The sequence below is a fragment of the Clupea harengus genome, chromosome 14, assembly GCF_900700415.2.
Source record: "Clupea harengus chromosome 14, Ch_v2.0.2, whole genome shotgun sequence".
NCBI classification, from domain to species: domain Eukaryota; kingdom Metazoa; phylum Chordata; class Actinopteri; order Clupeiformes; family Clupeidae; genus Clupea; species Clupea harengus.
Genome location: NC_045165.1, coordinates 10,837,743 through 10,851,616, shown reverse-complemented (window position 1 = coordinate 10,851,616; position 13,874 = coordinate 10,837,743). Strand labels below are relative to the sequence as shown.

At 47.9% G+C, this 13,874-nt stretch overlaps 1 protein-coding gene across 6 annotated transcripts in view; it reads left to right on the top strand.

The window, feature by feature from the left end:
- mapkbp1 (mitogen-activated protein kinase binding protein 1) overlaps window positions 1–13,874 on the top strand; it is a 51,753-nt gene that overhangs the window by 17,849 nt on the left and 20,030 nt on the right. For 5 of the 6 annotated variants that reach the window (XM_031580279.2, XM_031580280.2, XM_031580281.2 and 2 more), the window contains 10 exons: window positions 729–791; window positions 2,061–2,118; window positions 4,799–4,969; window positions 5,448–5,585; window positions 6,442–6,624; window positions 7,320–7,337; window positions 9,105–9,265; window positions 11,031–11,220; window positions 12,205–12,342; window positions 13,619–13,800. In XM_031580279.2, coding sequence (XP_031436139.1) covers window positions 729–791; window positions 2,061–2,118; window positions 4,799–4,969; window positions 5,448–5,585; window positions 6,442–6,624; window positions 7,320–7,337; window positions 9,105–9,265; window positions 11,031–11,220; window positions 12,205–12,342; window positions 13,619–13,800 — 1,302 coding nt within the window. The remainder of the gene's footprint in view (window positions 1–728; window positions 792–2,060; window positions 2,119–4,798; window positions 4,970–5,447; window positions 5,586–6,441; window positions 6,625–7,319; window positions 7,338–9,104; window positions 9,266–11,030; window positions 11,221–12,204; window positions 12,343–13,618; window positions 13,801–13,874) is intronic. The other variant, XM_012826785.3, reaches the window with a different exon arrangement.

The window sequence follows — 13,874 nt, the reverse complement described above, 5'->3', positions numbered from 1 at the left end:
ACAAAACCTTTTAAGACAGGTGATCTCTCAATTTAAAACAAATCAAATACCATTTTCATTTTCTCCTACCCGTAGTTTCATACTCTCCAACAGTATGAAGGCTCCGACCGCCGCGTTTACCCCCCCACCGTTTTTAGTGCTGGCCCTTAATGACACGCCGTGCACGACACTCACGGCCATTCCACATGATGAAAGCCCCAGCATGTTTATGGCCCTTTCAGGGGATTGTGGAGATTTTCCCCTGTTTGGAGATGAAACAAAGGAAAGGACACACACACAGACACACACACAGACACACACACAGACACACACACAGACACACACACACAGAGTCTCTCAGCGAGGATGTCACACACACGCTCACCCACATGGGGCAGCCTGCATGGAAATGGCTGTTTCCCTGGGAGGCTCTCTTGAGAATCACTCAGCCTAACGGCCCCTCTGTCAGTTATGATAATAACAGTGGTAGCCGCTGAAGCTGCTGCGGATATTGCATGCTGTATTTTCTCCTGCTGTTGTCAGTTACTGTGTCACCTACCCAGTGAAATATTACTCCGTATTAAAAAACGTGCTTTATCTGTTCTGAGCCAAATGTCTAACTGCATCTCACCCTTTCTCTCTCTCTCTCTATCTCTCTCTCTCTCTCTCTCTCTGTCTCTACCCCTTCTGTCTCTCTCTCTCTCTCTCTCTGTCTCTACCCCTTCTGTCTCTCTCTCTCTCTCTCTCAGATGTGTCGTGGTGTTGTTGAACCCCAAAAAGAACAAGCAGCATCACATTGTCAACAGCTTCAGGTATGACTTCAGCTTCTCTCCATCTCCTGGAGGCAATGGACAATGAGCCACATGAGAAATGCTATTAATAACCTAATGGTTTATCCCAAACATATACAGTAACTGCACAAGTGCCTTGGATGATCTGCAATAAATGCAATGCTTACCTCATATGTAAGACAGTTTGGATAATACGTCACCCTATATATATATATTGCCTGTTAATCTAGCATTATCTTTTATACCAACTTGCTATTCTAATGCTTCTGTGATATTTAACCCTGTTAGTTTGTTGCCATATGATGCCCTACCCGTTTGGTCCTCAGCTGGCTGCATAATTGACACGGGCCGGTCAGCCTGGTCATTATCACCTCGTTTTAATCGAACACCAAAGAGCTCCATGATTACGGAGGCTGCCAGCGCCCGACCTCAAAGCCAAGCCACAGCTGCCCCCTAACCTAGACTCTATGCCCCTCAGCTGCAGGAGCCACTGGACCTGGACCACCTGTTTGACAACTGCTAGGGTTAGCCTAGGCTAATTGGGATCTCTGATACCCATGTGTGACTGGAGGCCTAGAGATGGTCCAGGAAACTGTAGGGCTTATTTAAATGCATAGCAAACAGGAGTTAGATCTGTCTGTTAGATATGCCGGTTCTCCACTGTAAGGCAATGCAAATGGGTAGTTTTAGCAGACCCACCTTTGAGTGTTACTCAGGCTAATCGGGTAGTTTTCCAAAGTAGTGATTATGAGATTTTCCGCAAAGTTCCCATGAGCTTTTAGCAGGCCAGAACAGTCATGGACAAACAGCCTTGAGTTGAGCTTGTTTACCTTTCGTATTATCGTTGGCTGCCTTTAGGCAAGGCCGAACCTGTTGACATACCACAAGCCAGGACTTGTTTCTCTGACATAGAATGATACGTGCGGACTAAAGGCTCCTTAGGGAACATCTCCAGTGTACAGGTCACCTAAATGACCAATGCCCTTAAAATCTAATGGCCACACACTGAACTGTAAATATTTAGGGGTTTTCTGCTACGCAGAAGTCTCTTAGAAGACAAAAGAGGTCTTTTCCTGTATGCGAGCGAGCAAGCACATTTATAGGTCATGTTGGATTCGAGTGCAGCCCATTGTCATTGTGGAGCAGACAGGAAGCTGGTGGAGAGGGCCCAGGATGCATTCACTTCAGCAGCACTCTCAATACTTCCTCTTCCTCCCCCCGTCTCTTTCTCTCTTTCTCTCTCTTTCTCTCTCTGCCTCCTGTCTTCTGTCTGTCTCTCTCTCCTCACAGGAAAACCATCACCACTGTGTCCTTTTCTCCGGATGGGAAGTATGTGGTCACTGGAGAGGTGAGCCCCCCCAAGACCTTCAGTCTTATGTGTTATGTGAAGTGTTGTAAGACGACCCTAGCCCTTGAGCATTTAGCGATTAGCATTCACCATTTAACATTTAGATGTCAGTGCTCACGTACAGCAAAACGTCGCTCATGTGCCTCGGCTCAACTGTGATTCCCTGCGCTCCTGCTGTCACAGGCTCTGGGGTCTGAGTCTGTACCGTGGGTGAAAAAACCTGCAAATATCATTCTGTAAGAAAGTGTGCAGTTTGCCTCCATTATAGTTTGCGCTGGTCACTGCTAGAGTGCTGTTGTGGTGGGCACAATCCACCTCAAAATCACCATTTGCACACTGAAGACCCGTGGTGTATGAACACTGACAAAACCTCCCATCTCGTTGGAAAAACATCTGGTTGGTGAAACATAAAAGAGCACTGACACACCAAAGCCCTGATTCTAGAACAGTACGGCTGCTCTCAAGTCCTCAGCAATGAACTATCAGCAAAGATTTATTTAGCAACAAACTGCGATGTCTACCCGCATCTGTAATGCAGATATATTTCAGATGCCACTCCTCTGTAATCCCATCAGCGCTGTGTTGAAAGTGGTTTTGTAATCCAGCACAAAATCATCAGATTAAATTGCAAATTCTGTGTGCCATGAGGAGACTGGTACTCCATGGTGTCACCTGCACCTCTAGCTGTGTGTGTTGTTACACATTTGAGGGGTGTTTTGATTGTGCTCGTTAGCAGAGCCCTGTAGCTGGCGTGGTAGGGGGGGATGTGCACTCGTCTCGTCTGTCACTCGGTCTTTCTCCTCCTTCGTGTGGATCGCACTCAAGCCCTTCTTGCTGGTGGTGTCTCCCACCGAGAGAGGCAGGCTAATCCTTTCCATTTGGTGTTAGCATATTAGTCAAGTGTGCGAATGCGAAGTGTGAGTGTGTGTGCTTACCGCTGTTGCCATGGTTGCGAGCGAGGGGGGGGCACAGTGCCAGCCTACACACAGACTCTCCCGCCTGCTGTCAGGGAGAGGTGAACGGAGGCGAGAAACGAGAGGAGGTTGGAGAGAGAGAGAGTGAGAGAAAGAGAAGAGGTGAAAGGAGGTAGAAATCAAGCGATTTGTAAGGCAGTCTCAGACAGAAAGGGCACAGGCTGGTTCTGGTGACACGCAGAGACAGGAAGCTGAAAAGAGAATAAAGGAGAAGAGAGTTAAAGAAAAGGAGAGAGCGAGCGAGTGAGATTGGGGCAGAAGGGACCCAGCGGGTGGCTTCTACCCCTTGCCACCCCTCCTCCCCATCTCTTAGACTCCTACACGGGGAGCCCTTTGCCCGCCAGCCCCAGTCTCAGTCTGTAAACCCCGTCAGCTTAGAGGATCAGCAGCTGCTGCCTGTTTCCACGGCCTCTGTTTGTTTCTTATTAGGTACGCTGCCCCCGGAGTGCGCCATGACACCTCGTCCCCCGTCACTGCCAACTTCAAGTTCGCCCGTGGCCCTGCTTTGCCTGAGCGAGCTCCCTCTCAAACACAACCCCAGCCCAATATTTATAAACCCCGGTGAAAACAACAGCCCTGCCTATGAAAGTCTTTTCATGGCTGGCTAGTGCTGTCACGGCTGACTTACGTGCTGAGATAGCCGCTGAAGAGTTATCGTTGTAGTGGGAGGTTTATAGATACACTGGGGCTTTTCTAAACCCACCTGCATCCAAACAGTTAAAGGACCCTGTGGCCTCGTTGCTGATGTTCTGCGCTAAATCTTCGCCCGTCCCCATTTTGTCACCCGGGATCTTCGGTGCTCGATCGTGTTGCGTAAGGGAGATAAAGGCTCTAATCAAAACCGTTGCTTGGCTGCCACGTGTTTGAGACGGCTGGAGCGCGGTGTTGTGTAAAGGGTGTTTCAGTGTGTCTCTGTGGGTATGATGTCCGTCTCATTACTAAGCGGTTTGAATATCTCCCCGTCTTGCTTTGCATAGATTAAACGCATTACTCATCTTTCAGTATGCATGTCTGTCTTGGCCTCAATGTCTCTGTCTCTCACATGCATATACACAGTATTTCCTTTTCTCTCTCTCTCTCCCTCTCTCTTTCTTTCTCTTCCTCCACCTTTCTCTACCTCTCACACACTCTGATTTTGTTAATTGAAAATTAGATTGAAATGCTTAGTTGTCATAGAATACATAATGTTAATATACACCACCAATCCAAAGCACTAATTAAAATGCAAAAAACATTATAGGGTTCTCACAGTCATGGAAATCCTGAAAAAGTCATGGAATTTCAAAATCCCATTTTTCAGTCCTGGAAAAATTCAGGAAATTCAGCAAATTCATTGAACGTTATGGAAAAGTCATGAAATTTGTGATGAAATGTTGTTGTATGTAGGTATAATGGAATTAATAATCTTATTTCTACTCCATTCTTTTACTTCCAATGATAATGTTTATGAATATTGCTGTTTAATTACCAGTTAGTAATTAGGCCCAACCTATGGAGTAAAGTATGAAATTGTGTTGACTTGGAGATTGTGAACCTTCATAAAAAAGGTCATTAAGGGGTCATGGAAAAGATTTGAGATGTTCTCAATGAAAATGAGTGGGAACCCATGAGTGTATGAAACAACCAAACTAAATTCACTCTCCCTTCCGTCTCTGGTTCTGTGTTCCTCTCTGTGTTCCCCTCGGGCCCTGGGTTCTCCGGTCCAGAGCGGGCACATGCCAGCGGTGCGGGTGTGGGAGGTGGCGGAGCGGACGCAGGTGGCGGAGCTGCAGGAGCACAAATACGGCGTGTCCTGCGTGGCCTTCTCCCCCAACAGCAAGTACATCGTCAGCGTGGGCTACCAGCACGACATGATCATCAACGTCTGGGCCTGGAAGGTGACTACAGCTCCTCCTCATTAGAGCTCCGTCTGGGAGAGGAAGGGGCTAACTACATCACAGGTCATAGGTCATAGGGTCCATCCCCAGAGAGCACATATTACTGATGAACATGTGTGTCTGTGCAATGCTGTGAGTCACAGTGGATACAAATGTGTGCTAAATAATTACATTTATATGTAAGTGTAAATGTTGTCATAGTCTAAGGCCTAGCTTGGCTGATTTTTTATTTTTAATGACAAATATATTTCATACAAAGAGTGACAGTTTCATACATTTGTACACTGCTCTGGTTAAAGACTAAATAACTACAAAGTCCACCTCCTTGACGGATCTCTTTCATCTGTTGAGGGTCTATTCTGAGCTAATTTCCCTTTTTCATTTCCTCACAGGAAATGCTGACTAGAAAAAATGCCAAAATTAATTTGTGCCCTTGTCCCTCTCCCTGCCTCTCTGTCCAACCCACTTATCCTTTCAGAAAAACGTTGTGGTGGCTTCTAACAAGGTGTCCAGCAAAGTGACTGCCGTGTCCTTCTCCGATGACAGCTCGTACTTCGTCACGGCAGGGAACCGACACGTGAAGTTTTGGTACCTGGATCACACCAAGTCCTCCAAGGTCTGTGTGCCAAAAAAGAACACTTTCCCCCTCAACCTCTGACCCCAAATTCGTCTGACCACAACCCACGTTTTTCTTGCTCGTGTGGGGAAACTCAGTTTTCTGGTCTGTATTGATCCCAGAGCATTGGTCCTGTGGGGGTTTTCAATGCGGTGGAAAAACATGCTGAGCCAGTGGTGGGTTCAGTTCAATGCCTGTCAGGGAAGAGTCAGGCGAAGGTGCACATGAGATGCATAATGCAAATGATCAAAGTTCCACCACCCCGACACCCTCATGTCAGCTCAGCTCACTGCGGTGTAGATGATTCCAGCGTTATTGGCATCTCATTTTCGCTGAGAAACCAGAATTCTTAATACGGTATTCCGCAGCAAATATGCTGACTCAGCATGGACTTTTCTCCATTCGTTGAGCGCAAATGAAAAATCCTTGATTCTAGATTGGCTTATTCCTCAGAATTTGACTGCCTTTTTCGCAAGAGGCATCCCAACTCAAAGCAGCATTACAGGTTACCTCCTTTCTGCAATTGCAAGCTGCTTTCAGTCAACTAATGCATGATTTTCACAGATTGTATTTTAAGTCTTATTTTATTGCATTCGATAAGTCTCTTAGATTGTATTCTTATTTTATTGCATTGCATTCACAGTTGCATACTACTTTGTTTTCCTCTGCATTTGATTGATGCGATTGTGAAGGGTGTGTTGTTGGATTGATTTGCCTGCGAGTGGCGAGTGTTACTGAAAGTGCTTCTGTTACTGAGAGTGTTACTGAGAGTGCTTCTGTTACTGAGAGTGTTACTGAAAGTGCTTCTGTTACTGAGAGTGTTACTGATAGTGCCCCCATGCCAATCTGCCCGCAGGTGAACGCCACCGTGCCCCTGCTGGGCCGCTCCGGTCTGCTGGGGGAGCTGCGCAACAACTTCTTCAGCGACGTGGCGTGTGGGAAGGGCCGCAAGGCCGACAGCACCTTCTGCATCACCACCTCGGGCCTGCTGTGCGAGTTCAACGACAAGCGGCTGCTGGACAAGTGGGTGGAGCTGCGGGTGAGTTTGGCCTCAGCCGTTCATCCGTGGATAAATGTGGAGAGCAGCCACGCCTCGCCCTAGATAAACTATACTTAAGTGGGCAGAGGCTAGCCCCTCGATTAGCGACAGACATACCAGTCAGAGGCATTTCCTTGACTACTCCAAGGCTGACTCATGCACCTGAACAGCTATAGCCTGTTAGTGTTGTTTTCCTATAAGGATTAAGAGATTGCTGAGATTGAGCAGCACAGCTTAAAGGCTCTGCCCCCAGTGAAGGAGTGGCCTGAGTTGTATTGTGTATAGGAGGATCCTGATACCCTAAGTCTGCTCCAGCCGATATCCTGTTACAAAATGGTTCACTTTGGAAATAAATGGTTCCTAAGGTTCAGCAGACGGCACGGTGATGAGTGTTTTGATCCCAGGTTGTGCGTCATCAAGGTGTATGTCTTAATCGAGGTCTGATGCAGTACCTCCGACTCCTCTCATGGGCTTCGTCGGCTAAATATTTGTCATTCCCAAATCCCAGCTGTCTCTCTCGTGCGGGGAGGCCCTGCTATGTCTGTGCGTCATTTTTAGCCTGTGTGTGTGTGTGTGTGTGTGTGTGTGTGTGTGTGTGTGTGTGTGTGTGTGTGAAGCTGTGCACATGTTAATCTTCCCATGCCGCTGTCTAATATTAGTGTGTTGTGCTTCTTCTCTCCTTACACACTGTCCAGAAAAACGACAGTATCACAGTAAGTCGCTTCTCTGCGCTGCAGTTGTCGCCTCAGTGTCACATCCTAAAGCCCCCGCCCTCCCAACTCACTCTCCCCTCAGTGCCACTGTTCATTGGCTTGGGACCCTAGAGCACCGCTGTCAATCACGCCCAGCTGTCCTCTCCATCGGGTGTTTGGATGTCAGAGGTCATCGTTATGCTAATCATCGTAGGCTAAGGCATTTCCTCATTACAGTCCCCTCTCACTCTTTGTCGATCACTTCGTCTTCACACTTCATTTCAGTGCGTGGTGGCTTCCCACCGGCCGGTGGCATTTTGTGGTGGCTTCATTTGCGCCTAACTTGTTTTCTGCTGATCTGTGAGTACAGAGGACCACACTGAGGTTAAACTTGCATCTAGTTGGACGGTGACGGTGATGATGATTTATTCATAACCACAGAACCTGGTTCCATTTTTGGGTCTATGTGCAAACTGAGAACCTTAGATGGCTTTTCAGGCTGAAAAGGGCCAAAATAGATGTAATGGGCCTGTTGTTCCCTCCCGGCTTGTGGAGAGTGCATGACTTCAGCTGAAGTTTAGTGAGACTTGAATGACCTCGGGGTGAACTCATCATCCACCCCCCCAAAAAACAGCCCATGATCCAGAGCACAGATCCAATCTAGATAGCAGTAGGGTGGCTGCACCCGTGCGCTAACAGTCAAACTGGGTCGCAGTCAAAGCAGGTGGGCACCCCCTCACAATCTAGTCTTTGTGGAAGCCCACCGCTGCCTGGCTACATTGGAGTGAACGAGACGGGGAGAGAGAGAGAACGATGGAGCGGAGAAAAAGAAGGAGGGAGACAAAGGCCTCTCTGTCTCACGCCTCATTGGCTACAAGAGCATGGCATTCCGTTCCATGATTTGATCATCAACAAGAAGGACAAAAAAAAAATAACCTGACCCAAAATTGATTCCTACCCATCATAAATATCCCCTCCCCTGTTTATTGCTGACTTTGTGCATAAAGATTGAGGCTCTGGGTTAATTGGATTAAATAACTATTGAATGAGTGGCAATCACTCATCTCAAATTAAGTCGCTCTTCCATCTTCAGGCGGCCCTTGTCCATTGACCCGTAATGTTCCGTAAAATATGTTTTTGATCGCAAACGGCTAAGTGGTCTGGAGGAGAAGGAGAAAAATGAAAGCATGTGACATTCCTGCATGGATAAAATGTCACCCGCACAGAGGCACCGAGAGCCGGTCCCCTTGATCTCAGAAGAGCTTATGAAACCAAATCTCACTCTGTCCTTTCTCCTGGAAGCTGGGACAAAATGTCAGATCACCAAATCACAACAATCCCACTGCGCTCACCACAGCCACCCTTGCACTTGAACCAGTCATCACTGCATTACACCATTCTCCACTTTACGAGCAGTTTTTTGTTTCTCCAGTTAATTCTGACTTGGTGGAGGTGAGGTTTTATTAAAACGACAGTGGGTCCTTGGCGGGGAGGGAGATGGCCTGAAGACCTGTGGCATTGGATACGCATCTTAATCCCATGAGCTCATCTCCCTCTCACTGGGGCTCATGTTCCACAGCATTAAGTTCAGTGGATTGATACTCATTCATTTCTCTCTCTCGCTCTCGCTCTCTCTCTCTCTCTCGCTCTCCCTCTCTCTCTCTATCTCTCTCTCTCACTCTCTCCTCTCTCTCTCTCTCTCACTCCCTCTCTCTCTCTCTCTCACTCCCTCTCTCTGTTCTCTCTCTCTCTCTCTCTCTCTCTCTCTCTCTCTCTCTCTCTTTCCAGACCACCATGGCCACCTCTCTGTCGGTGACGGAGGACCTGATCTTCTGTGGCTGTGCTGATGGGACAGTGAGGGCCTTCAGCCCCATCAACCTGCACTTCATATGCACCCTGCCCCGCCCCCACAGCCTGGGGACAGACATCGCCACCGTGGTGGAGGCCAGGTGAGGCCCGTATGCACTACACATCAATCAACACACACGCACGCACGCACGCACACACACGCACGCACACACACACATACACACACTTACACTCACTCACACACACACACACACACATACACACACTTACACTCACTCACACCCACGCCCACGCCCACGCACACGCACACGCGCACACACGCACACACACGCACACACACACACACGTTGGCACAGTGTGCTTGCAAGGTAAATGCATAGGAAAGTTACAATGGACAAAAGGAACTGATGTCTGTCATGGTTCTGTGCCGTTACCAGTGATGAAAGATTAGTCCGGTGAAACTGGCTTGACTACTTCCGTGGGCTGAGTCACGGTGAAAACAGAGACACAGTTTACATACACACAGCTAGATCCTGCCTCGGTCCTTTTGGAGGGCCTCATGGAACATACTTTACTCAAGTGCCTGTGGTCTGACGACTATATTGTTATGAAATATCCAGTGTGTGGAAGTCCAAAGGTCTGCAGGTTTCACAGAGCACAAGAAGACTGTGGTGATTACACGCTTGTCATTGTATTTCAAATATGCACGGTGCTGTCAGATACAGCAAGAAATCCGATCCATTGCATTGTGTATCTGGCAGCGGAGCGGGGATGAAAGCCTTTTATCAATGTTGTGGCTATCCACTCAAAGTGTCACTGAGATCATACACGGGGTATGACGAACGGCTCCATTGTAGCCCAGTGCAGCCGTGTGTGTGTGTGTGTGTGTGTGTGTGTGTGTGTGTGTGTGTGTGTGGGCAGTGCTGAGGCAGCGGTCCAGGCTGGCGTGGCTTGTATGGTATCCAGCTCACATCTAATGCCATGCATATGCAAAAAGCTTTTCAGAGCCATGTCAGGAAAGAAAAGCAATTTCCTCTCTCTATCTGTCTATCTCTCTGTGTGTGTGTGTCTCTCTCTCTATCTCTCTCTCTGTGTGTGTGTCTCTCTCTCTCTCTCTCTTTCTGTCCCTCTCTCCCTCCCTCCCTTTTGTAAATGTATTTGGGTTATGTGTTTCTGTATTCATCTCCAGCCTGGACATGTGCTGTGTACAGGTCCATCTGTGGGCTTGTTTGTCCTCTGGAGGCCCTTCATAAAATGTCTGCTTGACAGGAGCATGCAAGCTCTGCTCATAAATATGTAGAGAGTTTTGTTTGGATTTTTTTTCTGCTCTTTTGTTTTCCGTGTGTGTGTGTGTGTGCATGAGTGAGTGAGTGTGCATGAGTTAGCGCAGGCCTTTTCGTCACTCTGTGTGTACAGGTGTGTGTGTGTGTGTGTGTGTGTGTGTGTGTGTGTGTGTGTGTGTGTGTGTGTGTGTGTGTGTGTGTGTGTCAGGTTAGTGGCGTGTAGTTTGACACGGCATGGTCAAGCTTCTCAGCTGCAGAGGGATTTTCATGTCCCACAGGAACATTCCATCTGCAGTTGCAGGCCAGCTGAGCCGCCTGTGCTGCTGTGCAGCTAGTCACTAAGAAACTGTTGCCATTGTTACGGTCTTCTCATTGAACTGCTCTTGTCTTAGTTACAACATTAGACACCAACACTGTGTTATGGTACAGCACTGTCCTTTTAGGAAACATTGGACTGTGCTAGATTAGCTCTATATTGGAAATATACATTCAACATTTTTAAGTTAATTATTCATTAATCTGACTCAATGCAGTATGATTTCATCTGATTTTAAACAAGAGAGAATGAGATCGTTCAAATGCATCACATTTCAGTCTCTCCTGATTTTCATTGTCCCATCAGCCACCTCTTCAACTACAAGACGGATGCACGGTACCCAGACACGGTGGCCGTGTCGTATGACCCGACGAACCGCTGGCTGTCGTGCGTGTACAACGACCACAGCCTGTACGTGTGGGACGTGAGGGACCTCAGGAAGGTCGGGAAGGTCTACTCGGCCCTCTACCACTCCGCCTGCGTGTGGAGCGTGGAGGTAAGGCATGCTAGTGTGTGTAAGGGGGCATGTACGGATTTGATGGGGCGCACACGGGCCAGGATACCTACAGGTCTGGTGAGAAATTTTAAAGCTGCTTTACTGGAGGTGGGAGACCTCCATAGGTAGAATGGTGTCTCGCACCTAGGTGTAGGGGAAGGCTGTGTGTGTCTGTGTGTCTGTGTGTCTGTGTTTGTTTCTGTGTCTGTGTGTGTGTGTGTGTGTCTGTGTCTGTGTGTCTGTTTCTGTGTCTGTGTCTGTGTGTGTGGGGGGGGGAGGGGTGATTTAGAGGGTAAGTGAGAGAATGACTGACATATTTATGTCACTGATGGACACAAGGTTAATTAACAACACATGCAAGATCCAGTAATCACCATAAACTGTCATTGGTTACTGTGGCAAGCAGTTTTATGTGTCTCGAAGTTTAGATGCCATACATGATCTGTGCTAATTACCCGATCTGAAAAACTGTCGTAAGAATTACCAATCATATTTATTATACACCATTATATGACTGGCCACTGACTGCCATGATGATGGAACATGGCAACTGCAATGACATGTTCAGGACATGTTTATGACGTGGTTATGCTACTCATGCAGAGCGGGTTTCAGGTAGAGTTCTCCTAGTTACTTGGCCTGGATGATATTTTATACATGTTACTGGGTCCTCGTAGATTTGCCATGTTTCCCCCAATTTGGCCACACTTGGCCACACATACGACCTACATTTGATGATGAATAATAGATCCTATTGGAGCTGAGCTGGGGAGAACTGATCTATGGCGTTTACAGGCTGCTCTGCGTTCACACCTCTCATACCTTCACCTAACAGTGCTTAGCAGCTCACTCATCACCCCAGTATGGTGTACTGTTAGAACCACTTTGATATATTGTTGAATGTTATATAATTGTGTTAAATATCATATCAATGTGGAGCAATATGCCCTAGAGCTCATTAAAGTTTTCATTCTGCGTCCTCAGATGTATCCGGAGACCAGAGAAGGGGAGCAGCCATGTTTGCCCCTCGGCTCCTTCCTCACCTGCTCCTCAGACAACACCGTCCGCCTGTGGAACACGGACGCACACAACGCCAGCCTGAGCCGCAACGTCATCAGCAACGTGAGTGAGAAAAGGCCTGCCTGCCTAGCCGCCCGCTGCCTAGTGTCAGACACATCTAACCGCCTAGTGTCAGGTGCTGCCTAGTGTCAGGCACATCCAACCGCCTAGTGTCAGGCACATCTAACCGCCTAGTGTCAGGCACATCTAACCGCCTAGCGTCAGGCACATCTAACCGCCTAGTGTCAGGTGTTGCCTAGTGTCAGGCACACCCAACCGCCTAGTGTCAGGGGGAACCAACTCCTGGGTCTGCAGGTCAAGCGCATAGTTATGTTATGTGCTCAGAAGTTGGTCTGATCACCTAACCGCCTGCTGCCTGCGAGTAGGCTGAGGGAGGTAGCCATGATTCTAGAGCTGTGTATGAACTAAGAGGCTGGGGTGGTTCTTGATCCCAGATGGTTCACCCCTTATGGGGCTTTTTCCATCCTTCCAGCTCTGTTTCAACTAGTCTAGAGGGAACCAAGTTCTGATTCTAGAGGTCAAACGAATAGGCATCTGGTCATTATTAAAACATGGTTTGAAGTTGGTATGCAGACTTGTGTAGTTTTTCGCTGTGTCTTCTCAAAGAATTTCAGAGGACTGGGGATTAAGTGCCTACTTCAGTCACATGACCTACAGAGAGCTATTGATGTTTTTCTCTCAGTCAAAAGAGCACCTTGGAAAGTGACTTTCCCCTAAAAAAAAAAAACACAGAGTTGCTCTTCAGGCATTTTCCACCCAATCCATAAGCCATCAATAGACTCCGTTAGCTACATGGACAGACACTTTCCCTTGAAGTGCTCGAGCAGGTGTATGGATTCCACTGGCACCATTCTCACCTCAGAGCTTTTAGCGCCCCCCCCCCCCCCCGCCGCCTCACTCTCACACCTGTGGAAGACTGAAGATGTAGTCCTTCTCTCACGCAGGTTTCCCTGGGGTCTTACAGCACACCTAATTCAGCTGATTTAACACATCTAACACATCTAAACTGGAAGCTGTAGCAATTCAGACTGTATTCATTTCCTCCCATAGAACGGTGCTTGTAACACTGTCATTTGAAAAGGCCACAGAAAAAACAGGAACCAGTTTTGATCCTTCATATTGACTGGTCTAATGTGAAATGCATCTTTAAGCTCTAACTACTGAATTAGGGTCTAATGTGAAATGCATCTATAAACTGTAACTACTGAATTAGGGTTGCCTTTTCATTGAGCAGATTCTTCCTCATTTAGGATGTCCATTTGCATTGCATGTGAACTGATAATCAGGCTGAAGCTGCTGTTTTGCGTTGTGGTTGCAGGACCTGCAGAAGGTCATCTACATGGACAACAGCACGTCCGCGCTGCTGGACCCGGACTGCACCGACGGCAACACAGAGAAGGCCGACCCACAGACGTCCGAGAACCGCACGGGCATCAGGACCATGTGCGTCAGCCCCGATGGCCAGCACCTGGCCTCTGGGGACCGCAACGGCACCTTGAGGTACGGAACCGCGAAATGGAAGAACCGAAAAAAGAAAAAGAAAAAAAAAACAAGGCTTCCTCTTTGTTCCGCAT